This window comes from Leucoraja erinacea, chromosome 1, assembly GCF_028641065.1.
Source record: "Leucoraja erinacea ecotype New England chromosome 1, Leri_hhj_1, whole genome shotgun sequence".
NCBI lineage: Eukaryota > Metazoa > Chordata > Chondrichthyes > Rajiformes > Rajidae > Leucoraja > Leucoraja erinaceus.
The window spans coordinates 115,303,521-115,331,005 of record NC_073377.1 but is presented as its reverse complement, the minus strand read 5'-3'; the positions used below and the strand labels follow the sequence as shown (position 1 = coordinate 115,331,005).

General features: G+C 43.4%; 1 protein-coding gene across 2 annotated transcripts in view; it reads right to left on the bottom strand.

Moving 5' to 3' along the window:
* LOC129700896 (probable E3 ubiquitin-protein ligase HERC3) overlaps window positions 1-27,485 on the bottom strand; it is a 275,970-nt gene that overhangs the window by 35,442 nt on the left and 213,043 nt on the right. Inside the window, exons 3-12 of one of the 2 annotated variants that reach the window (XM_055641704.1) lie at window positions 26,370-26,446; window positions 25,348-25,569; window positions 23,545-23,636; window positions 17,871-18,001; window positions 16,365-16,519; window positions 14,843-14,919; window positions 11,579-11,655; window positions 8,618-8,677; window positions 7,312-7,417; window positions 4,762-4,951 (exon numbers count right to left, since the gene is read on the bottom strand). In XM_055641704.1, coding sequence (XP_055497679.1) covers window positions 4,762-4,951; window positions 7,312-7,417; window positions 8,618-8,677; window positions 11,579-11,655; window positions 14,843-14,919; window positions 16,365-16,519; window positions 17,871-18,001; window positions 23,545-23,636; window positions 25,348-25,569; window positions 26,370-26,446 — 1,187 coding nt within the window. The remainder of the gene's footprint in view (window positions 1-4,761; window positions 4,952-7,311; window positions 7,418-8,617; window positions 8,678-11,578; window positions 11,656-14,842; window positions 14,920-16,364; window positions 16,520-17,870; window positions 18,002-23,544; window positions 23,637-25,347; window positions 25,570-26,369; window positions 26,447-27,485) is intronic. The other variant, XM_055641695.1, reaches the window with a different exon arrangement.

Here is a 27,485-nt window from a genome sequence, read left to right as displayed (position 1 = left end):
GTTTCACTCATTTCGAAATGATACCAGAGTTCTTTTGGTTGACTTCTTTATCTTTAGCAGAGATCTAAAAAGTCTAAGGAACCTTTTTGATACTAGAAATAAAAATGCAAAATGAGGGGAACATCTCTGGTGAAAGTGAATAGGTGACGTTTCTTCAACCTGAAGAAGGGTTCCTCCGATCTTATACTAGCAATGTTACAAAATTTTGAGATTTTAAAAATCAAGTCCGCAATTTATCCCATCAGATAAAGCATAAAAGGAAGTTTAATTTGACACATAATTCACTTTCATATCTTCAGTATTAAAAAAATTATGGCTATTTTCATACTCGGAAATTAGCATCTTGTTCCCTATTGCTTTTCCATTGACTTAACACAAAACCTGTGATCAAGAACAGTCAAAAGCCCATAACTTTCTTAAAAATTAAGAGAACAGAATGACATTTTCAGTTATTAGAGATTGAAGCATTCTGAAACAAATATGAAACAATCTTAATTGGATGACCTGAAATTAAAGCATACAATTAGTTAGTTACCCAATTGTAGATAATTACATAATTCAATTACTAGATCTAAACATCTATCCATTTCTTAAGAAAAGATCAACATTTTTAAATAGCCTAAGTGTCCAAATAACATACATACAAGAATTCACAATATAACATGATTTTTAAATCTCAGTCATGGATTTATAGGCCAAATGGAAGAAATTTTATGTTTAATTCCTGTAAATTAATGGCCATTTAAATCATCTTGCGAGTAGGTTTTTCTGGAATGCGATCAATTGGAACGTTGCGGTTGCTGTGAATTTAAACCCCATATCGGCATGAAAAATACTGCCGGTTCGTATGGGGCCTAAATCACCTTTTCGCAACGTAAAATGGGAATTAAAGGCATCTTAAGGAGCACGTTTATACATAAAATAAACGGCTTTCCTTTACCTGTCCCGTACGTGAAATCTGTCCCCGTTGTCGGCGTTGATGGCTTTAGAAACGGATTTTTTAATTACTCCAGCACTGAACTTGTCGGGCGATTAAATAAAAAAATTCACAGAACGGCCGTCGGAACAATTCTTCAGCAAAAGCTTACACTCCCAGAAAATATAATCGAGGACAGGTAGGAGAAAACCGCATTTTAATCCCGCCCCTCCCACCTCAAATGCGCCAAAATCACGCACACGGCCAGTGGCAGAACTGCAGCGCCGCTGAAGGTAAGTTTTGTAACATACCTACTTATACGTCACCTCTGACCAGTGAATCCCACCTCCTCCATCAGATCGTCACAGAGCCACCACGACGAGTGTGCCTCAAGTCACGGCACCCCTTTGTCACGCGATCCCAAGAGTTGCTCTACACAACACCGGCTGCGCTTCTAAGGCCACCTGGGTCAAGACGAGAGGGAGCGACCAGTGGAAGTCAGCAGGCCTTCTAGGCTACACCATTACATCAATGACCCCATGGACGTCCCTGGCCAGGACCTGCCCCGAAAGCAGTGGACAACCCTCAACCGCTTGAGGACAGGCATCGGACGCTAAGGGGTAGCGATGAAGTGGGGCCTCGTGGACAGCGTCTCCTGCGAGTGTGGGGACCCAACACAGACAGTGGAGCACATAGTCACCAGTTGCCCCAAACACCGGTCACCGAATGGTGAATGAGTTCTGATTGACCTGGACGATGACACGCTGGACTGGCTCGCCTCAACAGAACTGCAGGTCTAAAAGACATACGACAGAAGAAGATGTCACCTCTTCCTTTTCTTCAGTGATGCTGCCTGACCTATTGAGTTACTCTAGCACTTTGTGTCTATCTTTCCCTAGCAGCTCCTTCCTACACAACAGCGTTAATGTTTCCAGTTGGAGTCCTTTTGGCAGGTGGAAAAGGGTGTCAAAAAAGGTGTTTTCATGTTGCAAAGATGGTAGTGAGGATGGACAGGGCTGAAGGCACACACAGGGTGCTGCGGCCTTCAGGGCAGCCGATCAACAATATTTATAGCCACTTTTGTAACCTTGTCAGCGACATGTGGCAACTCTTTTGTATACTGTGAATGAAAAAAACAATGAATTTCACTGTACCTTCACGGTACATGTGACAATAAAGTATTATGTGCAATACGTTGAACAATCCAGTACACTAGCCCTATCCCCGAACTCTATCTCCGTTATATTGATGACTGCATCGGTGCCACCTCCTGCACCCATGCAGAATTCATTGTCTTCATTAACGTCACCACCAATTTCCATCCTGCACTCAAATTCACTTGGACCATCTCCCTCCTCTTTCTTGATCTCACCATCTCCATCACAGGAGATAGACTGACATCGATTACAAACCCACTTTAAGTAACCCCTGCATTGTGTCTCTCCATCCTTCTCCCACCCAAGTTGCATCAGCTTCTCATTCTCACCTCACAAATATCTAACAATGGCCTGTTTCTTTTATCATTGTTTCTTTTTTGCATATCTTTCATTCATTGTTCTATATCTCTCTCGACATCACCATCTATTGTTTTCCTTTCCCCTGATTAGTTTGAAGAAGGGTCTTTACGCGAAACATCACCCATTCCCTTTACAGAGATGCTGCCTATCCCGCTGAATTACTCCAGCATTTTGTGTCTATCTTCAGTTTAAACCAGCATCTGCAGTTCCTTCCTACAAATATAAATATATAAATATATATATATATATAAATACATACATACATATATATAAATATATACATACATAGCATACTAAGTGGCACCCATTGGGGCCGTCACACAGGCGGCTTGGTCCCCCAACACAATATTCCACCACTCACACATAGTCCCCAACTGCACAGGCACAGCTCATTTCCTCTCATCCCTAGCACTCTCTCCCTCCCTACACCCCTCCTATCCCTCTAGCCCCCACCTCCCCCACTATCCCTCCTCACCTCCCCAATGCACTACTCTCCCTCTATTCCCCACTCCCTACCTCCCCCACTGCTCTAACTCTATTCCCCCACTCTCCCTCCTCACCTCCCCATCTCCTCTTACCCTCCCCAATCCCTCCCTCATCTTTCCCCTATCCTCAGTCACTCCCTCCCTCCCTCCCTTCATAACTCCTCTACCCTCCCTAATTCCCTCCTCTCCCACTATCCCCTCTCCTCTTCCACTCTCTCCCCAAGATCTCGAGTTTGCCACTCATCTCCCTTCTTGTGTGCCCCGGAGGAGCATCAGCCGTCAGCGCCCTCAGAGCCAGGCCTCGTAGCGGCCCGGAAACACCAGCAGCTACGACCGCGCCGGTGTGTGGGGGTGGGAGGAGAGCTCGGAGAACAGACGGGGGAAGAGCCAAGGGGGAGAGGGGGGTATCACGGGAGAAGGGGGGTGGGAGCCAGCGAGGGAGACCAAAAGGGAAGGGGATGGAGCTGCAGACCGTTGCGATGGTGGTACGTTTGAGACTCACAGCAGGCGCTGGATGATCTCCTTCGCCAGGAACGGATTCACCGCTTTCCGTTTGGCGACATCGACGTTCCGGTTGGAGACCTCCGCTGGCCCCCCTCTGCTCCAGTAAAGACGCGATGGCGCAGGAAGGGGCGGATCGTCCCGGGGAGTGACATGAGAAGCGACCAATCCGCACGGCGCTGACTGGCAGGAGAGGTGATCGATCTGCGCAAGCACGGTTTTTTTTATGATTTTTAAAACTCACAAACTTTTACATTATTCCATCGATCAGAATGAAACTTGGTGCACTCGCAGCACAGGAGAACGGTGAGTGAGCTGGTGAAAATTCGCTGCGCTATCGCATACTGTTTTTGCGCAAATAGAAAAAACACGCAAACCAGAAGAGCACAAGATCAGAGCTTTAGTTATGTATAGGTTTGTCTATGATAAGCTGAAGACAGGTTAATGGGAACAAGTTAGAGGGCGATCACACTTCTTTGTGTTATGTGATGTCAATAGCAGGGATATGAGATTTGCCTGTTGAATGAATGGTTTCATTATCCTATTTTACCGAGCCTCACCCGATCACATTCATTCAGCTTATCCTATCCATCTTTCCCACAGCCTTCACTGCAACTCAAAAACACCTTTTCAGCTCTGATGAAGATTCTTCAACTTGAAATAATAACTCTATTTCTCTTTTCATACATCTTACCATACTTGGTGAATGTTAACAGCATTTTCAGTTCATATGTATGAGCCCAAGAAGTCCTCTGATCTGGTCCATTTTGACCACGCAAGATATTTGGACTTGGCAAGAATTTCTTTCATGAAAAGGGCAAAGTATTTTATAATCAATGATATACTTATACTTATATATAATTATATGAGGAATGTAATCACTGTTGTAACAAACGAAAAGTTGAAGTAAATTTGCCCATAAACAGATTCCTTAACTCCCAATGAGGTCTTGGATGGAATATGTTTTAATGATATTGGATGAAGAATACATTTAGATATCTGGAGAAAAATCCCATGTCAGTCTTTGAAAATAGCCTATAAGATCTGAGAGGTTAACGGACCTTAGATTAACAACTCATCCAAAAGATGCCATCTCACCTGCTGCATTGCCCAAGTGCTGCATAAACAAACCTGACTAAATTATCTGTTCAATTCTTTGGATTGAAGATTGAAGACATTTTAACCTGATCGTTTTATAATGGTGTTCTCTGCCACAAACCGCTCCTCTTCAGAAGTTTTAAGTCAGAAACTGATCAATGTGCAATAATTCTTTGTTTTTTGATTTAATTGCAAACAACGGAGATTTTGGTAATGTTTAAATGTTCAGAAATAAATCCCTTACCTAGAACTTTGAAGTAACTTCCTTCGAGGGACAGAATGGCTGTGGTTAGCGATTCTGTCAGCTTGGAGCTTTTTGGCCCATCAAGTACAGCGATGAGCTCAGGCAGAACAAGGTAAACTCGCAGAGCTTCCAAACTTGCAGGAGAGCGAGGGAGTGAAGGGATCAGCTTTGTCAGGATTGCATTTGTCACCTGTAAAACAGTCAGCATCAGGAGCGGAACATCTTTTCATAATATTCAACCCATTTAATTCAATGTATAAGTCTAGTTTACTTTCGTTTAGAGATACAGCGTGGAAACAGGACCCTTTGGCCCACCAAGTCCATAACGAGCACAATCACCCGTTTACATCAGGTTATTATCCCACTTTCTCATCCACTCCCTGCGCACTGAGGGCAATTTACAGAGACCAATTAACCTACAAATACACCGTCGTTGGGATGTGGGAGGAAACCGGAGCACCCAGAAGAAACCCATACGGTCACAGGGAGAACGTGCAAACTCCACACAGACAGCACGTGAGGTCAGCATTGAACCTGGCTCTCTAACGCTGTGAGGCTGTGGCTCTACAAGCTGCACCAAAGTGCCACCCTATGCCCATTTGGGACATTGTTAGGCTGAGTGGAGATGGCTAGATTAATTTTACCAATTAAACTTGGTGAGCAAAGTTTTGAAAACTAATTTTATACAAACATTATTTATCATTATTCTCCACGCACTGCATTTATCCGATTACATTATTCCAGCATGAATTGGAGAATGTATTGTAGTTTTTGTTTTCTACACAATTTAAACAAACTGCATAGTGAATTGAACTTTTGCAACAGTTGATAGTTTGTAATGTCACTTGGGCTTCACCCCCACCATACATCAATGCCCAACAAAGTATTGTCAATACTTTATCTATTTCCTTCATTAATGACCTTGCAGTAAAAATAATTCTTATATTTCATAGATTATTTCCTTGTATAATCAATGATTGCAGAGTTGATGTTAGTGTGTTGAAAGAGGTAGCATTATAGACGGCAGAAATACAAAGCAATACTGAGATTTCCTCATTCTTTTCTAAGTAATTGCAGTATGAAAGCAAGTGAGTTTATATTGTCATATAATTCTTCTAAAGCAACATGAACTTTTGAGAAAGATTGATGAAACATCCTCTGTGACTTATTTGCTTTCGAATAAAATACCTTCAGAAGCTCTTGGGTGGTCAATAAGAAGCTCTTGTTCTGCATATTTTTTAATTTAAGCATTTTTGTAAATTAAGTTTATTCATTTTGAGATATTCACTGTCTTTTACTTAAAGGGCTAGAAGTGTAATATAATTGATCAGAATGTATCGAGTGGGCATGTGAAGAATGAGGAATCTATTGACCTTTGGTTGTAACTCAATATTCGGTTCTGTCCTTATTCATCAATAGCAGACAGTAACATTCCTCTGCACTCGCCAAAGGTTGAAAATTGAGAGAAACTATTATTTCCAAAAAGATTTCATAACAATACCCCAGTACATACGTCTCCCTACTTGCAGAGGTCAATTATTAATTTTGCAGGTACTAATGGGAGCACTACCATGAAATTGATTTTTTTCAAATGGGCGATGAGCTGCTGGGTAATAAAGAAAGTAAGCTCAATGCTAGCATTTATTACAAGAGGGCTTGTATACAAAAAACAGGGATGTAATGCTGACGCTCTATAAGGCGCTGGTAAGGACGCATTTGGAATATTGTGAGCAATTTTGGGCACCGTATCTGAGGAAGGGTGTGCCGCTCTGGAGAGGATCCAGAGGAGGTTACAAGAATGATCGCAGGAACGAGTAGGTTAACCTATGATGAGCGTTTGTTGGCACTGGGCCTGTACTCGCTGCCGTTTAGAAGATTGAGGGGGGACCTCATTGAAACATACAGAATAGTGAAAGGCTTGGATAGATTGGATGTGGAGAGGATGTTTCCACTAGTGGGAGAGTCTAGCACTAGAGGACATAGCCTCAGAATTAAAGAACATTCTTTTAGGAGAGATGAGGAGGAATTTCTTTAATCAAAGGGTGGTGAATCTGTGGAATGTTTTGCCACAGAAGGCTGTGGAAGCCATGTCAGTGAATATTTTTAAGGTAGAGATAGATAGGTTCTTGATTAGTACAGGTGTCAGAGGTTATGGTGAGAAGGCAGGAGAATAGGGTTAGGATGGAGAGATAGATCAGCCATGATTGAATGGCGGAGTAGACTTAATGGGCAGAATGGACTAATTCTACTATCATCACTTACGACCTTATGACACAACTCTCCCCAAAACATGTAAACAGCCATGAATGTTAAAGCTCATCTTCAACATCTATAACAATATATGGTGTTTCATTGTGTGAGGCATTGTCGGCATTATGGAATGTTTGGTCGACAAGACACTTGGACAGGTAAATGGATAGGAAATTTAGAGAGATATGATAGAGAACATGGAAAAGTGTTCTATGTCAAACGCAGGTAAATAGGAGCTAACATGGATGAACGCATTGGCCGAAGGGCCCGTTTCCATGCTGTATGACTCTATAACATTACCTGGGATAGCAGTGAAGTGTCTTTTGCCAAATTCTCAAAGTTCAGGTACACTAAGGACATATCCAGACCAGACAGCATTTGGCTTGTTTTGAAATGGTTATCCTTGCTGTTTTCAATATATCAAGAAAAATGGTTAGTGCATTAAAGATTACTAAATTTACTGTCATTTTTAAAAGACATTCATTTCAACACAGGGGTCTCAAAGATGACACAAATAAATCCATATCTTGGTATGAAAAACTGCAATGACGTGCGATGTGCTGGAGTTCACTCGAGGCGGCATGGTGGCACAGCAATATAATTGCTGCCTTACAGTACCAGAGATCTGGGTTCAATCCTGACTACGGATGTTATCCGTATGGAGTTTGTACTTTCTCCCTGTGACCGCGTATGTTTTCACCGGGTGCTCCGGTTTCCTCCTACATTCCAAAGGCGTATAGGTTTGTAGGTTAATTGGCTTCAGTAAAAAATAATGTAAATTGTCCCTAGTGAGTAGGATAATGTCGGTGATTGTTGGTCGGCACGGACTCGGTGGGCCAAAGGGCAGATTTCTGCCCTGTATCTGTAAATTGTCTAAAGTAAAGTATCTAAAAAGTAGAATACAAACTCATTCCATGCACTGAATGGAGCTATAGTAACATACGCACATTGTAGTCCAACCAAAAGTGTATAAGTTGTACACAGTCAATGCACATCTAATGGACACCACTTGTCCATGTGCAGACCGTCAGAAGAGAAGAGGGATATCGCTTGAAAATCCATTGTTTGTGGATGGATCATAACAATAAACAAACAAGTTCTTAAATTTCTTTTACCCCTTCACTGGCTCTTGGTTAGATGGAAATGAGTCACCTTAGGACAAATGAGTAAAACAAAAAGCAGAGAATAGAATGTAGTTCCTTCTTGATCAAGGACAAATGGATTTGGTTTTAGTTAGGCTAGAAGATGAAACAACCGATTTGGGCGGCACAATGGAGAAGAGGGAAAGTTACTGTTTACAGCGCCAGAGAACTGTGTTCGATCCTGACTACGGGTGCGGTGTATATGTTCTCCACGTGGGTTTTCTCCGGGAGCTCCAGTGTCGTCCCACACTCTAAAGACGTGCAGGGTTGTAGGCTAATTGGATTGGTATAATTGTAAATTGTCCCTAGTGTGTGAAGGGTAGTATGCGGGGATTGTTGTGGACTCAGTGGGCCGAAGGGCTTGTTTCCGTGCTGTATCTCAAGACTAAACTGAAGTAGGATCTGCAGCAAGTTTATTTAGGATATTTTAACACGAATTGCTAAGCAACAGCCCTTTGATTTACCTCGTGTCCAGGAAGCTTGCATTCATAATCGGTGAAGATGAATAACCCCGAATGATTGCCCTGAGAATTAAATTAAAACATATTTAACGCAGGGTGTTAAATTGACCTTATATAAAAAAACAACAACTTCCACCAGTTCACAGACTGTTCAAATTCTCAGAAACTTTCCAGCAGGATATTCCATTAAAGGTCGGTTTGCACAACCATTGAAGAAGAGCAAACTACTATCATGCACTTGAAGCCTATGCTATCTTTGGTATAAACCAACATCTGCTGTTCCTTCCTACATATGTTTACATATCTCTTGTGCTGCTGCAAGTAAGAATGTCATTATTCCGTTTCGGGACATATGACAATAAAAATTCTTGAGTCCTGACTATTGAGTGACATTGTGAAGTCAATGTTGTCCATCTAAGAGTTAGTATGGGCTCAGTGCTGGTGGAGAGGACACTGACTGACATTGGTGCGCTTATCCATGTAGTCAGTTTGGAAGACTCTGAAACTGGCATCTTGGTCGGCACGTAAGAGTTGGGCCAAAGGGCCTGTTTCCAAGCTGTATGATTCTATGACTCTAATCAAAGTTGGTGGAAAACTGTTCAAACCACAGTGACATTTGCTCCAGAATCTAGACCCGCTCAAACCCAAGTGTTCAATCAATCATGTGCGGAACATAGTTGTCTTTCTGAACACAGCCACATTCCACAATGTTGCCAACCTGCCAGCTGATGCATGTATGAGGGTGGGCCTGACACACAACATCTACTCTGATCTCAATCTCAACACTTGTTCCTCAATACCATTGACTTCTCAGTACTACAACATGCTGACTCAGCTTTCTGGTGTACAGAGTTCCAAACATTCACAATCTTCTAAGAAAAACGTATCTTCATTTTGAAGATGAATGCCGCCTTATTTTAAAACGATGCCCTGTGATTTTCAATTACCCTCTAATGCCCCTTCACAACCCTCTGCGTATTAATAGAGTCACTTTTTAAGTTCATAAGTCATAGGAGCAGATTTGGACCATTCAGCCCATCCAAACATCTCCGGTCTTCAATCATGGCTGATCTATCTTTCCATCTCAACCCCATACTCCAGCCTTCTCCCTGTAACAGTTGACTCCCTTACTAGTCAAGAACCCATCAATCTCTGCTTTAAAATTACACAAAGACTTGGCCTCCACAGCCATCTATGGCAATGAATTCTACAGATTCACCACCCTCTGATGAAATAAATTCCTCCCCATTTCCTTTCTAAAGGTACGGTTCTTTAATACTGATGCTTTGTCCTCTAGTCCTAGACTTTCCCACTAATGGAAACATGCTCTCCACATCCACTCTATGCAGGCCTTTCAATCTTCATTCATCTAAATGATGTATAGACCCAACCTGGTCCGTTTTTTCTAAATAATACAATCATAACTGCTGAGGAAAAAACTCAGATATGTAGATTTGCCAGCAGAAGTTGAGCAGTGAGGATGGAGAGCAAGATTACGTCCGGTAGAGGTGGGTTGTAGAGGTTTCATAGAGTGATCAACCACGTGGCCATTTGGAGAGCTAGGAATTTGCAGATAGAGTTTGCATCAGGCCGTAAAGGAGATGTCAGAGGCAGCAGAGTAAGGCAGTAGGTGGATTTGGTGGAGTGGAAATAGCGTCAGTTGGGAGCAGAAAGGAAATGTATAACGAGCGGTATGTGCATTTCTTTGTAAGTGTATTCTGTGTAAATGTGTACCAGTTTTATTTGTGAGGTTGATATTTGTGATGCTACAACTGTTTATTGATGGGTCAGGATACGTGTGAGCATTTGTTTGAGTGAATGAATCGTCTGTAGGTTCCTGTATTTAGTAGATACTGGTAGCATAGGTGGCGAGAGCAGGTATTGAGGGGGATTAATTGTTGAGTCTACCCGAGGTGTCGTGGAACTTACTCAATGAAACACCAGTGAAGGGAGGTGCCCACTTGATAACCCTAATGATATACGCATCTACACAAACAGTTTTTTATGTGTTTGTTAACATGTAGGTAGTTGATTATTGCATATGGATTTAGTTATTGTCCTTAGCAAAAGTGTGTGTAAACAGTTTAGATACTATTTTGGCTTTGGGCTTGGTTTTCTTGGTTGAGCACTTATCCTGGTGTTATAGCACATACTTTTGTGTTTTCATTGTAATTTTTGCTTGTGTGCAGGAAAGGAGATCAAAATTGTGTAAAGTACTCGGCATCAGCCTCAACCCACTTTGAAATAAACATATCAGGCTTCAATCCAAGAGTAAAATGTAGTCATTTACCTTTCCGAGTGTTGGCTCAGAGACTGATGAAAAGTTCTAATGAAACTTGTTGCAAATGCGAACATAAGACAGTACAGCACAGGAACATGCCCTTCAGCCCACGATGTCCGTACCAAACACGACGCCATGTTGAACTACTCTTCACTGTGGGCACATGTGCTACATTCCTCCATTCCCTGTATATCTAAAGGCCTCTTAAAACCACTGTGGTATTTCATTTTACCCCCCACCCCTGGCAGTGCGTTGCAGGCACCCACCACTCTGTGTAAAAAACTACCCCCACACATCGCCTTTGAACTTTTCCCCTCTGACCGTATAGCTCTTCCCTCTAGTATTTCACATTTCCACCCTGAGAAAAAAGGTCCTCACTGTCTCTCTTACCAAGGACTCTCATAATTTTATAACTTTCTATCATGTACTATCATGACATTAAGCTGGACTCTGAAGAAAATTGACTCAAAATGCTGGAGAAACTCAGCGGGTCAGGCAGCATCTCTGGAGAAAAAGAATAGGTGACGTTTTGGGTCAGAACCCTTCTTCAGACTCATTCTGTTTCTCCAGGGAAGCTGCCTGAGCTGACTCACTGAGCTACTTCAGCATTTTGTGTCTATCTTTGGTATAAACCAGCACCTGCAGTTCCTACCTACACATTTTTTCTGCAGAAAGAAACTTACTTTTTTGTAAATAAATTTGTTAGTGGCACAATTCTCTTCAGAGTGAGCAGAGATTCTTCCTGCGATGATAGTAAATTCTGGAGGAAAATAAGGACATTAAATAACCACCATTACATCAAGAACAGTAAAAGGAAACATCAGGGTTTGACAGTAGAGACAAAGCCCTCTTGCTATCTAGGTAGGAAAGAACTAGGGCGGCCATGGTGGCACAGTGATAAGAGTTGCTGTCCTACAGCTAATGCAGCGCCGGAGACCTGGGTTCGATCCCGACTATGGGCGCTGTCTGTACGGAGTTTGTACGTTCTCCCTGTGACCTGCGTGGGTTTTCTCCAAGATCTTCGGTTTCCTCCCACACTCCAAAGACGTACAGGTTTGTAGGTTAATTGGCTTGGCAAATGTAAAAATTGTCCCTAGTGGGCGACGTTTCGGGTGGAGACCCTGATGTGTTTTCAAAACCATTACTGGCAATAGATAGCCAATGGCATTCTTCTATGTAATTAAAATTTCAATCCCTACAGTTTACGATCAATTAAATTAGCTCAATGCAAATAAAAACAAATTAAATTGCTGCATTCTGCAACAAAAACTGAAATGTTGGAAAAACTCAGCCAAACTCAGCAGGGAAATAAAAAGAATTCACATTTTGGGTCAACAAGAACGTGCAAACTCCACACTGACAGCACCCAAAGTCAGGATCGAACTGAGTATTGGGGTTTGTGGGGCAGCAGTTCTACCAGGCTAAAGGGTCAAGAGTGTTTAATTTGTCACATGTCCCGACAACGGAACAATTAAATTCTTACTTGCAACAGCATAGCAGGCCTGTAAATACAATAAACATTGATGATATATAATAAACAGAAATGCAATAAATTAATAACCCCAATATTAATGCAAAAAAAACCCAGAAGTCTTCAGTGCAACCAAAAGCAATTCATAGTTCGTAAATGAGATTAGTGTGGTGTAGCGTTCAAGAGCCTAATGGTTGTTGGGATGAAGCTGTTCCTGAACCTGGTGGTCAAGATTATATGGAGCAGAAAACAAACTGTTGGAGGAACTCAGCGGGTCAAGCAGTATCTGTGGAGGCAAAGGGATGGCTGACATTTCGGATCTGGATCTGCAGTCTCTTGCGTCTCTTATACAGAGGTCGGTTCAGGCAGATCGGGTACAAAGTAGCATGAATACTGACCACATAGAACCAAAGCGAGAAAGGGGCACAAGCATAATAATGGGAAACATCATGAGGGCAGCTTTAGTTTCTGGGTCAGAGTGTTCTGGCTGCACAGAGCGCACTCACAAGGTTTGCTAGATTATGGTGCAAAGCTCTTTTTACTGGCATGGCTTTCGAAGCCAAAGATTGTATACAGCTCTACTGAAAATTGGGGATATTTACTGCTGTGACGAAAATGACGTTTACCTGGGTAATAGATGTGCCAATGTGTACAAAGCCAGCAACAACAGTGTCACTCCTGGTGCTAAACCAATTTATTTGGGGTCCAGTGACATGTTTTCATGGTATTAGATGCATGGTCTGTGACAAGTTCAGGAGCAAAAGCTATGGGAGGGCATAGGATTCGCCTAATGTTGTATCCACCAAGAATTTATAGGAAAGCTTTAGACTTTAGAGATACAGAGCGGAAACAGGCCCTTCGGCTCACCAAGTCAGCGCTGACCAAAGATCACCCCGTACATAAGCACTATGCAACACACAAGGGCCAATTTACAATTTTAACAAACCCAATTAACTTTAATACCTGTACGTCTTTGGAGTGTGGGAGGAAACTAGAGCACCCAGAGTAAACCCACGTGGTCACAGGGAGAACGTACGAACTCTGTACAAACAGCACCCATGGTCAGGATCAAACCCGTGTTCCTGGTGCTGTAAGGCAGCAACTCTACTGTTGCTCCACTGTGCCGCCATTACAGCTGTACATAAATTTAAAATAAATAGCAAACTAGGCTAAATTGTAAAATCAAAGAGGCAAATTATCTGTAGTTGGAACATTCATTGTTCTTTCCTGAGGTTGCAAGAGAGCGAAGCCGAGATGTTGTTCCTTTAGTTCATGAAGGAATCGGGATGGGATTGAGAATTAAAGTGGCTGCCTGAAGATCACCCCTGCTAACTGAGAACTCCACAAAGCATCAACCAATTCTGCAAATGTTGGACTACTGACAGAAGAGTGAATATGACAGGCATGCTACTTCCACTGTTGGCATGGTGCACCTCCTATCGGCTGCCAAAGCTACGACATAACAAAATCCAGGAAGAAACCTCTCTTGGTTCATACATTTTAGGAACAGATTAGGCCATTCAGCGCATCAAATCTACTCCGCCATTTAATCGTGGCTGATCTATCTTTCCCTCTCAACCCCATGCTCCTGCCATCTCCCCATAACCCCTGACCCCCTTACCAATCAGGAATCTGTTAATCTCAGCCTTAAAAATGTCCATTGGTTAGGTCACTTGTTGTAGCGCATACAGGCAAACGATACCATGGGTGGGCTGTAAGGAGACACACTCAGCATCTATACTGAAACAGAATTTGATGGATAAAATGTTGGCACATGGTCTGAAGAGGGGTCCAAACCCAAAACGTCACCTGTCCTGCCCTCCCCTGATGCTGCCTGACCCATTGAATTACTCCAGCAGTTTGTCTTTTAAATTCATAGAATCTATCACACAGAACAATGCCACTAATCCCATGCTTCTGCTACTTCCCAACATTCCTACTATTTTCTCTCCTGTAAGTTATTGCAGAATCTGCCACCACCAGGCTTTAGAAACTGATTGAAAGGGGGCGGCACGGTGGCACAGCAGTGTAGTTGCTGCCTAACAGCACCAGAGACCCGGGTTCAATCCTGGCAATGGGTGCTGTCTGTACGGAATTTGTACGTTCTCTCTGTGACTGTGTGGGTTTCTCCGGGAGCTCTGGTTTTCTCCCACATTCCAAAGATGTGCAGGTTTGCAGATTAATCGGCTTCAGTAAAATTGTGAATCGTTCTTAGTGTGTAGGATAGTGATAGTGTACGTGATTGTTGGTCGGCGCGGACCCGGTGGGCTAAAGAGCCTGTTTCCACGCTGTATCTCTAAAGTCTAAATCAAGTCAAAACATTATAAGTATGATATTAAGAATGTCAGACACAATACAAAGTTACACAACTCAAATGAACTCCGATTACCAATAGGAAATTACACCACCATTATCCTCTCATTGTAATCCATGTCAAACCCCATTTCCTGTTCCTAAAGTTTAGTTGTGCTCTTACCTCTTCATCATAGCATTCTGCAAAGCTGAACTTTCCCCCAGCAAATATTTTTCTGACGCCTCGTTTAATTGAACTGCCTGTGAAATAGCATAGGTACAGATTCAATGGACGACACTGTCACTAATACCAAGTCCCAATGCCCCTGTACAATCTATTCATTTGAAACCAAGCGCATTTCCTTCCAGTTTTCTGTTACATTTCCATAATGGTACAGACAAGCACCCGTAGTCAGGATCAAACCCAGGTCTCTGGTGCTGTAAGGCTACCGCTGCGCCACCAAATTGATAAGAAGCTGAGGGGCAACCTTCTCACACAGAGGGTGGAACATATATAGAACGAGCTGCCTGAGGAAGTGGTTGAGGCAGGTACTACTATAACAGCATTTAAAATACAATTGTACAGGTACATGGATAAGAAAGGTTTAAAAGGACATAGGCAAAATGCAGGAAAATGGGAGTAACTTAGATGGGCATCTTAATCGGCATGGATGCATTGAGCTGAAGGGCCTGTTTCTGTGGCTCTAAGTCCTATGTCAATGTCCTTGGTGCCACAGATTATCCACTAATTCTAAAATAGACAAAATGCTGGAGTAATTCAGCAGGTCAGGCAGCATCTCTGGAGGAAAGGAATAGGTGACGTTTCGGGTCGAGACCCTTCTTCAGTCTGAGATTCAGGGGAGAGGGAAATTAGAGGTATGAAAAGGTACAGCTCCAAAGCAAAAGATGGAGTGTATGCAAGCACCGAGAAAACACAAGTGGCTGTGGTAGCGAGTCTGAGTTAAAACATGGTCGTGGAGCCGGTGCAATCACAGAGAGGGAGCAGCGATAGAGGGTGCTGCAGAACTCTCATCGGAGAGAGGAGGAGAACTTCTTCAAAGTAGGCAAAACTGGAGGAAATTTCACTGTGGAGTAGACAAAATGTGTAGGAAGGAACTGCAGATGTTTAAACCAAAGATAGATACAAAATGCTGGAGAAACTGTGGGTCAGGCAGCATCTCTGGAGAAAAAGAATAGGTGATGTTTCGGGTCAAGACCCTTCTACAGACTGAGAGTCAGGGGAGAGAAAAACTAGAGGTATCAAAAGGTACAGTGGCTGAATGGGCTTTCTTCTGTGCCATTATGATTCTACACCTGTATTTGAAGGGGAATTGCATAAGTTGGAATCTGCCCATGCACACTTAACACTATATCATTGAATGGGGGATTAAGTTAAATTGTGGCAAATCGAAATTAGACGTTGCCATTATAAAAAGATAAAAAGCCATTGATCACGGAAATTGAATAAAATGGCTAAACAGGCATTAAATTATGTCTGCACACCCTGTATGTGTGAAGCCTATAATTCTACTTCAAATTAATATTACAGATTTTGAATCGTCTGGTGATCATTTTTAATGACTGCTTTATTATCACATGTTAGATGAATAAACTTGATGAGCTTAGTTATCCCATTCACAAGTTAAACAGCATTGCATTTCTAATTTTGCGCTCTAGTTGCAGCTTTAAGGCTTTGTTTTGCTCACCATTGTCAGCTCCACCATTGCTTGCAGTGTCTATTAGATTGATGGGAAGAGGCACTGAATGTTCACTGGTTTGGCCATTTCCCAGCCTTATCATTTCTCCACAACCAAAGGAATAGACTGTGCCAGTGGATGAAACGAGGGCCAACGTGTGATAGCTGTTTAAAGTGGACAAACGGAGCTAATTTTAGATACATTTGCTCATTTTTGTACTACAGGTGCACAACCTTTTATCCGAAAGCCTTGCGACCAGACACTTGTCGGATTTCGGACATTTTCGGATTTCCGAATGGAAATTTTTTAGCGTAGATTAGGTAGGTAGCGCTGGCGGCTTGAAAAGTCTGGAGCAGCTGCCTCCTCCCCAGAGACCGGGAGAATCATTGCATAAATGTTAGTCAGTTAGTTTGGAGGGATTTTATGTGGTGGTGGTGGAGTAGGGGTGAAGGGGGAAACTTTAATTCTTAGTCCCCCACCTGGTCGGCGACTCCCAACCTCGCGTAGCTGGGGGCTCCGTCCGGCCGCGGGCGGCGCCGGTTGCAGCTCCGACCCTGGCAACTCTACCCCTGGCTGCGCGGCTCCAAATCCAGCGACGCCCCGCGAATGTTGGGTCGGTGGCCACAGCGCTCCGGACCTTGCCGCACGGCGACCCGGTAAGGCATTGCCCGCTCCCCACTGGTGTCCCAGCGCTGCGACGCCGCCGACTCCCAACATTCGCGGAGCTGGGGCGTCCGGCCGCGGGCCGCGCTGGATTTGGAGCGCCTTGCAGCCAGGGGTAGAGTTGCTGGGGTCGGAGCTACAACCGGCGCCGCCCGCTGCCCCACCGGCCACAGCGCTGCGGAGCTTACTGCACGGCGACCCGGTAAGGCATTGACTGCTCCCCGCCTCTCCGACCAGGTAGGGGACTAAGAATTAAAGTTTACCCCTTCACCCCCCTTCACATAAAAGCCCTCCAAACTAACTGACTAACATTTAAGCAATGATTTACAGATGTTTAAGCGTCTCCCGCTCTCCAGGGAGGAGGCAGCCGCTACAGTAGTACAGACCTGGGTTGACCGTGGGTCGTTTCGGGTCAAGTTTGGCGCAAAACGCGAGCTTTGATGCGCAGATGACATCTGGAAAAAATGGCCGGTTTTCGGAGTTTTTTTGGTTTCCGGAACACCGGATAAAAGGTTGTGCACCTGTATTTAGTTTAGAGATACAGCGCGGAAACAGGCCCTTAGGCCCACTGAGTCCGCGCTGAGCAGCGATCCCTGCACATTAACACTATCCTACACACACTAGGGACAATTCTTACATTTACCAAGCCAATTTACCTGCATACCTGCACATCTTTGGAGTGTGGGAGGTAACGAAGATCTCGGAGAAAACCCACGCGGTCTGCATCTGCATCTGTTCCCAAGCCAAGTTGGGATGCAACCTGACAGTGTGCTTTCTGTGGAGCATCTGCACATGTTTGTACGAATTTGAAACTGACAGTGTATTTTGCTTTACAATGTATTACCAGCTCACCTCCCACATGCGATCTGAGAAACCTTTCTCCCAAACAGTCCGCCAACCAGTCGAGGTTTGATCTCATCTCTTGTCGAGTTGTGTCCAAGCTGTCCGTGCGCCCCAGCTCCAAATGTCAAAACAAATCCATCCTAGAAAAGAAAACGTGACTGATAACGTAACAGTGTCTTCAATGAATCAAGGGAAGCCTTTGCACTGGGAAAAGCAAAGGGAAGAATCACGGGAAGCCTTTGCATTGCTCAAGTGCTCCATTTATCAATAACCAGTGCATGTTATAATCATTACCCAACATGACAACAGCATCCAGTAGCTAAGAATAATAACTTCATCTGCAACAGGGCAGCACAGTGACACAGCGGTAGAGCTGCTCCCTCACCACGCCAGGGACCCGGGTGCGATCCTGACTATGATTGCTGTCTGTGTAGAGTTTGCACATTTTCCCTGTGACTCCGTGGCTTTCTCCGGTTTCCTCCCACATCCCAACGCCGTGTGGGTTTGTAGATTAATTGGCCTCTGTAAATTGCCCCTAGTGTGTAGGAAGGGGATGAGAAAGTGAGATAACACAGAACTAGAGAACACAGACCACTGGGTGATCGATGGTTGGGGTGGACCCGGTGGGCTGAAGGGCCTTTTCCACGGTTTCTCTAAACTTAATTAATCCTACCTTGAATTAACCGACATATTTTGAAAACCTCTCAGATCAACAGTAAAATCTATATTTTCGCTATGTGTCTGTGATATATTCCAGCCATGCTGGGTCTACAATTTCATTGATTTAGCTTTAAGAATGCTTTAGAAATGTTGGTGAAGACTTCAAGCCAACACCATTATTTGCTGTGGGGTGTGGGGTTAGCGACAGTGGTGTGGAAGGACAAGAGTGGGTGAGGGGGTAAAGCAAGGGTGAGAGGATACAGCAAGGGTGAGAAAGTAAAGCAGAGGTGAGAATGGGTGAAAAACAAAGTCTTTGTAATTCTGAAAATGAGAATAAAAATTCTAGATAAAACATGGACTGATCTTTATTTGCAATTATTCATGATCTTGATTTAGGTGCATTTTATAGAGCCTAAACATTTATGTATTGGGAGTGCTCAGTGGACCACTTAGCAGAGTGTGACAACTGCAGAGACCTAGGTTCAATCCTGGCCTCATGTGGCTGGCTGTATAGAGTGCACATACACTTCCTATGACTGTGACTCTTTCCAGCAGATATTCCAGTTTCTTCCCACATCCCAATAGACACGAGGGTTGGTAAATTAATTGGCCACAGTACATTGTTCTAAGTGGGTAGGCAAGCAATAGCATTCAGGGAGGAGCTGATGGGAATATCGGGGTAAAAAACTGGGATTTGTGTAAATGGATGCTCGATGGTTAGTACTAACTCCGTGGGCTGAAGGGCCTGTTGATTTAGTTTAGTTTATTGTCACGTGTACCGAGATACAGTGAAAAGCTTTTGTTGTGTGCTAACCAGTCAGCAGAAAGACAATGCATTATTACAATCGAGCCTTCCACAGTGTACAGATACATGATAAAGGGAAATATGTTTAGTGCAAGATAAAGTCCTGTAAAGTCCGATAAAAGATAATCCAAGGGTCTCCAATGAGGTTGATAGTAGTTCAGGACTGCTCTTTAGTGTTGATAGGATGGTTCAGTTGCCTCTGACTTTCCTGCAATATTTTTTAATGACCAAAAATATCTGACTTTGCTGAACATTGGTGGGCGGCATACTGGTGCAGCTGGTAGAGCACCAGAGACCCCAGGTTCCATCCAGACCCCAGGTGCTGTCTGAGTGGTGTTGGCACGCAACCTCTATGACTGCGTGAGTTTCCTCCGGGTGTTCCAGTTTCCTCCCACATCACAAAGGCATGCGAGTTTGCAGGTTATTTTACCCCAGTGTGTAGGAGGTTGATGAAGAGAGCAGTCCTGAACTAGTATACACCTCATAGAAACATAGAAATTAGGTGCAGGAGTAGGCCATTCGGCCCTTCGAGCCTGCATCGCCATTCAATATGATCATGGCTGATCATCCAACTCAGTATCCCGTACCTGCCTTCTCTCCATACCCCCTGATCCCCTTAGCCACAAGGGCCATATCTAACTCCCTCTTAAATATAGCCAATGAACTGGCCTCGACTACCCTCTGCGGCAGAGAGTTCCAGAGATTCACCACTCTCTGTGTGAAAAAAGTTCTTCTCATCTCGGTTTTAAAGGATTCCCCCCTTATCCTTAAGCTGTGACCCCTTGTCCTGGACTTCCCCAACATCGGGAACAATCTTCCTGCATCTAGCCTGTCCAACCCCTTAAGAATGTTGTAAGTTTCTATAAGATCCCCTCTCAATCTCCCAAATTCTAGAGAGTATAAACCAAGCCTATCCAGTCTTTCTTCATAAGACAGTCCTGACATCCCAGGAATCAGTCTGGTGAACATTCTCTGCACTCCCTCTATGGCAATAATGTCCTTCCTCAGATTTGGAGACCAAAACTGTACGCAATACTCCAAGTGTGGTCTCACCAAGACCCTGTACAACTGCAGTAGAACCTCCCTGCTCCTATACTCAAATCCTTTTGCTATGAAAGCTAACATACCATTCGCTTTCTTCACTGCCTGCTGCACCTGCATGCCTACTTTCAATGACTGGTGTACCATGACACCCAGGTCTCGCTGCATCTCCCCTTTTCCTAGTCAGCCACCATTTAGATAATATTCTGCTTTCCTGTTTTTGCCACCAAAATGGATAACCTTACATTTATCCACATTATACTGCATCTGCCAAACATTTGCCCACTCACCCAGCCTATCCAAGTCACCTTGCAGTCTCCTAGCATCCTCCTCACAGCTAACACTGCCCCCCAGCTTAGTGTCATCCGCAAACTTGGAGATATTGTCTTCAATTCCCTCATCCAGATCATTAATATATACTGTAAATAGCTGGGGTCCCAGCACTGAGCCTTGCGGTACCCCACTAGTCACTGCCTGCCATTGTGAAAAGGACCCGTTTACTCCTACTCTTTGCTTCCTGTTTGCCAGCCAGTTCTCTATCCACATCAATACTGAACCCCCAATGCCGTGTACTTTAAGTTTGTATACTAATCTCTTATGTGGGACCTTGTCGAAAGCCTTCTGGAAGTCCAGATACACCAAATCTACTGGTTCTCCCCTATCCACGCTACTAGTTACATCCTCGAAAAATTCTATAAGATTCGTCAGACATGATTTACCTTTCGTAAATCCATGCTGACTTTGTCCAATGATTTCACCACTTTCCAAATGTGCTGCTATCCCATCTTTACTAACTGACTCTAGCAGACTAACTGGTCTGTAATTCCCCGTTTTCTCTCTCCCTCCCTTCTTAAAAAGTGGGGTTACATTTGCTACCCGCCAATCCTCAGGAACTACTCCAGAATCTAAAGAGTTTTGAAAGATTATTACTAATGCAGCCACTATTTCTGGAGCTACTTCCTTAAGTACTCTGGGATGCAGCCTATCTGGCCCTGGGGATTTATCGGCCTTTAATCCATTCAATGTACCCAACACCACTTCCCGGCTAACCTGGATTTCACTCAATTCCTCCAACTCCTTTGACCCGCGGTCCCCTGCTATTTCCGGCAGATTATTTATGTCTTCCTTAGTGAAGACGGAACCAAAGTAGTTATTCAATTGGTCCGCCATATCCTTGTTCCCCATGATCAACTCACCTGTTTCTGACTGCAAGGGACCTACATTTGTTTTAACTAATCTCTTTCTTTTCACATATCTATAAAAACTTTTGCAGTCAGTTTTTATGTTCCCTGCCAGTTTTATTTCATAATCTATTTTCCTTTCCTAATTAAGCCCTTTGTCCTCCTCTGCTGGTCTCTGAATTTCTCCCAGTCCTCCGGTTTGCTGCTTTTTCTGGCTAATTTGTACGCATCATCCTTCGCTTTGATACTATCCCTGATTTCCCTTGTTATCCACAGATGTACTGCCTTCCCTGATTTATTCTTTTGCTAAACTGGGATGAACAATTTTTGTAGTTCATCCATGCAGTCTTTAAATGTCTTCCATTGCATATCCACCGTCAACCCTTTTAGAATTAATTGCCAGTCAATCTTGGCCAATTCACGTCTCATACCCTCAAAGTTACCTTTCTTTAAGTTCAGAACCATTGTTTCTGAATTAACAATGTCACTCTCCATCCTAATGAAGAACTCAACCATATTATGGTCATTCTTGCCCAAGGGGGCACGTACTACAAGATTGCTAACTAACCCTTCCTAATTACTCAATACCCAGTCTTGAATATCCTGCTCTCTCGTTGGTTCCTCTACATGTTGATTTAGATAACTATCCCGCATACATTCCAAGAAACCTTCTTCCTCAGCACCCCTGCCAATTTGATTCACCCAATCTATATGTAGATTGAAGTCACCCATTATAACTGTTTTGCCTTTGTCGCACACATTTCTAATTTCCTGTTTGATACCATCTCCAACTTCACTACTACTGTTAGGTGGCCTGTACACAACTCCCACCAGCGTTTTCTGCCCCTTAGTGTTTCGCAGCTCTACCCATACCGATTCCACATCCTCCAAACTAATGTCCTTCCTTTCCTTTGCGTTAATCTCCTCTCTAAACAGCAATGCTACCCCACCTCCTTTTCCTTTCTCTCTATCCCTCCTGAACATTGAAGATCCCTGGATGTTCAGCTCCCAGCCTTGGTCACCTTGTAGCCATGTCTCCGTGATCCCAACTATATCATAGTCATTAATAGCTATCTGCACATTCAACTCATTCACCTTATTACGAATGTTCCTTGCATTGAGACAAAGCCTTCAGGCTTGTTTTTACAACACTCTTACCCCTTATACAATTATGTTGAAAAGTGGCCCATTTGTGACCCTCGGACAATCTTTGATCGGACTTCACTGGCTTTACCTTGCACTAAACGTATTCCCTTATCATGTATCTGTACGCTGTGAATGGTTTGATTGTAATCATGTATTGTCTTCCCACTGACTGGTTAGCACACAATAAAAGCTTTTCACTGTACCTTGGCGCAAGCAACAATAGACTAAACTGAAATGAGAAAGTGGGATAATATAGAACTAGTGTGAACGGGTGATCGATAGTTAATGTTGACTCAGTGAGCTGAAGGGCCGGTTTCCACGCTGAATCTCTAAAACGAAAGTAGTGAAGACTAGCAAACTGAACCAAAAACAAAACTGGATGTATTTAATCCAAGGTGTCCATCTATGTGCAAATCCATGTGATCTCCACTGTGATCTCGCTTCCACAGGACTTAATCACAACTCACCCAAGAACATTAGTCAGATGGTGGTTACTATGTGGAATTAATTCCCACAGATTGTTGTGGAGGCCAAATCATTAGGTATTTTTAAGGTGCAGATTGAGATTCTTGATTAGTATGGGTATCTGGGGTTATGCGGAGAAGGCAGGAGAATGGGGTTGAGAGGGAAAGGTAGATCAGCCATGATTGAATGGTGGAATAGATGTGATGGGCTGAATGGCCTCAATCTGCTCTTACAAATTCCAGAGCCAATCACTTGAGAGGTTTCCCTTTGTCTTCCAGAAGGATTTTTTTTTATCAGGTCGCAACTTTAATCGCATAGAAGAACTTTCTCTCACTTCTGTAATGCAGAGCAAACCATTAAGATTTTCAATTATTTGAGAACAAACCTTCGTCAGAACTGCAGTGTGCTCCTCTCCACAAGAAATAAAGATGGTGCTCTTGCACGATAGGATTTGCACATGTTTGGGAGTAAGAGTATCTGCAAGAAGGAATGAAAGCAGTCAGCCCACATTCTTCTTCCTAATTCTACCACGATAGCCATTTCTAATGTACTTTGACCAAATGGTAACTGACCATGAAAGTTCGCACTAAAACCAAGTTGAATAAGTGAAAATAAAATGGTTCATCATCACTGAACACACTTGATGTTGTTGTAAACCCGTGTCCTGAAAATCTCCGAGCTCTTACAAAGGATGTTCAGTGGTGTCAAAGTGCAATACAAAGGGGGCCCCGGTGGTAATGGGAGGGAGTGGGATGCTGCCAGGCAGGCAGTAGAGGGCTGTTCAGTAAACTATTGTAACTTTGTCATAGCCAGAAATGTGGTGACATCTATCTACTGCCCAGGTGTGGTCTGCTCCAGGCAGCGAGGCAGTCGAGGGTTCTGCCTGAGTCGACTGCCTGCCCCTCTTCCGGGTCAACGTCTGTGCCCACGTGTCCCTGGAGAGGGAGCACGCGTTGTACGTGGGGACTCTGGAGGCCTTCTGTGAACGCTGGTCGCCACGGAGGGGGGGGGTCGAGTGCATTGTAGATAAAGTTGACAATATTTTAATCTGATAACTATTTGATTGTAAACTACCAATGGCAGTTTTGATTTTGTTACTACTCTGTATGTGTGTATAATTGAATAAAAGTATTTTAGATTATTATAAAATAATATTAAAAATATATATATAGGCGAGGTCTGCAGTATGATTTTACCGGGTTGGATGCAAAACAAAGCATTTCACTACACCATGTTACAATAGAGTATAATTAAATCATCATTGAATCAATATTTTCTCTATTGTAAAATGCTTTGTTGACGTGGTTGTTTTAAATTGAAATCCAATGAGCGGTTAAATGAATTGTTCAACTGTGGTTTTGTTTTGCAACAACAGTTACTTCTAATAAGTTAACCATCTTCTTATTCCTTTCCCTCTATTTCCTGTGCCCACCCCTCCTTCTTTATGCCCATCCCCCCTATTTTGCCCAGCTCAGTCCCTATGCCCGCCAGGATTCACAACTATTTGTCCCCCCCACCCATCTTCTCCCCTATTAACCTACATTTCTTCCTCTGGCTTCACAATTCATCAAATGTTTTATTTTCAACTCCAGCCTTGTCCAACAATTTACCGATCAAAAATAAACCTACAGTAACTGTATCCACCCATCACTTGCCAGGCTTTATCCTGCCCCCTCCTCTCTCCCAGCTTTCTTCCCCTCTCCCACCACCACAATCACTCTGGAGTAGGGTCCCAACCAGAAATATCACCAATCCATGTTCTCCAGAGATGCTGCCTGACCTGCTGAGTTACTCCAGCACATTGGTCAATAATTACACGAGTACAAAACTACGTGGAAATGTAGTTGGGAGGCACATGGGTGCAGTGGTAGAGTTGCTACCCGGGTTCGATCCCGATTATGGATGCTTTCTGTATGGAGTTGGTATGTTCTCCCTCTGACCGCGTGGGTTCTCGCCAGGTGCTCTGGTTTCCTCCCACACCCCAAAGACGTACAGGTTTGTAGGTTAATTGCAATCAGTAATAACTGTAAATGGTCCCTCGGGTGTAGGATTGTGCGAGTGTACGGGGCGATTGCTGGTCTGTGCGGACTCTTTGGGCTGAGGGATCTGTTTATGCGCTGTTTCTCTAACGTCTAAAGCCACAGAAAGGAAAGAAGGAAAGGCTGATATTGTTTGGCAATGTCCTTACCCTCTGTGTCGTCAAGCCCCAGTTGTCCATGATTATTTCTGCCCCATGCAAATACCGTCCCCGAGACGGTCAGAGCGAAGCTGTGCTCGCCTCCAGCAGTGATTTGAGCCACTGGGACCCCAGAGAAACTCTTCACCGTCTGGGGGTCGCAAGGCAGGGGACCTCTTGTACCGAGACCCAACTGGCCAAAGGTGTTCTGTCCCCAGGCAAAGACTTGGCCATCTTTCAAGAAAAGTCAAACAATGTTAAATATTACCTTTTGGATTCAAACAAATGTAGTCTCAGCATTAAGAGAAATATTAATCTCACACAATTTCTATAAAACATTGAGCATAAAATCTTGCTCAGAGCATCAGACATTTTGTTATAAATAGTGAGAAAGTATTTTCTCCCAGAAAACAGAACACACAATACACGGATCCATTATGGTTTTTTGTATGCACCAAAATCACAGTATGAAAGACAACATTTTTAATTTAGTTTATTGTCATGTGTACCGACGTACAATGAAAAGCTTTCTTGGTGTATGCTCTCCTGTCAGAAGGCTGCACATGATTACAATCAAGCTGTCCACAGTGTACTTTTACAAGATGACGGGAGTACAAATGCTGCGGTTGGAGTAGAGGTTTAAAAGAGTGGAGTGTTGTAATTAATGAATGCAAATCCGCTTCTACGACCAGCATGCTGAGAGTCGCCTGGCTTGGGTGCCATCTTGACAGCACTAGTGATGGAGGGTAATTTCATCCACAAGACTTTGAAATATGACAGAGATATCCAGCAGGTTACTTTTGACACTACAGAGAAAACACGCAACCTCTCCTTGCAGCTAATACTCTCTAATCCAGGCAACATCCTGGTGGCATCTTCTTCTGCACCTTCTCCATAACATCATCATCCTTCTTGTAAGATGTGCCATTTTGTGTCAACTTTGATTTGTTCATTCCTATAGCAGTATGCACAGTTTAATCAGTATATTAATATTTCTAATTAATTCACAGAGGCCATTTTATTTTATCTTTTACCTTTAGAAAGTGCCAAAGAATGATTGTTTCCGCAAGTCACTTGTATTATATTGCTTCCACTCAAACTCCTAAACAACCTAAACATTAAAAAAAGAACATAATTATGTACACTGCCCACATTTATTAAATCTGCCTGACACCATCTGAGACTGTCCTTTAATGTATCTGTTCATAAGATATTGAACGGCACGGTGAAGCAGCAGGTAGTGCTGATGTCGCACAGCTCCATAAGCCCAGGTTTATTCCTGACCACCAGTACTCTAGTTGACCTTCCATATTCTCCCTGTGAGGTTTCCTGGTGCTCTGGCAATATTCCAGCATTGGACTATTTTCCCCAGAGCTTTGGAGGTTGAGGGGAGACATATTAGAAGTAAATATAATTATGAGAGGCATAGACAAGGTAAACAATCAGAACCTTTGACGTCACAAATGTCAAAGACTAGATGGTATAGCTGTAAGGGCAGAGGGGGAAATGTTTTAAGGAACGGTGCGGGGCAAGTTTTTTTACATAATGTGTGGCTGATATGCACTGCCAAAGGTTGTTCTTAGAGACAAATACGATAGTGGGATTTAAGAGGTTCTTGGATAGGCACATTTATACATGGAATGGAAGGATATGGATAGCATGGAGTGTAAATGAGTGATCGATGGATGGCATGGACGTGGTGGGCCAAGGGATCTGTTTGTATGCTGTACCTTGAAACTAAACTAAACTAAGAGCTCATAAGGAATATTAGTAGAATTAGGCCATTCAGCACATCAAGTCCACTCCGTCATTCAATCATGGCTTATTTATCTCTCCCTCCGAACCCCATTCTCCTGCCTTCTCCCCATAACCTCTGACACCTGTACTAATCAAGAATCTATCTCTGCCTTAAAAATATCCACTGATAGGTCTTTCTAAATGGTGCTACCTTCCCTTTCGAAATTGGCTTAAGATTTTAGGGACAGTTGAGCAGGCTAAGACTATTTCTTGGAGCGCAGGAGGATGATGAGCGATCTTATAAAGGTTTATAGGGTCATGCGAGGAATAGATAGGGTAAATGCAGAGTCTTTTACCCAGAGTAGGGGAATCGAGAACCAGGGGACATAGGTTTAAGGTGAGGGGGGAACGAT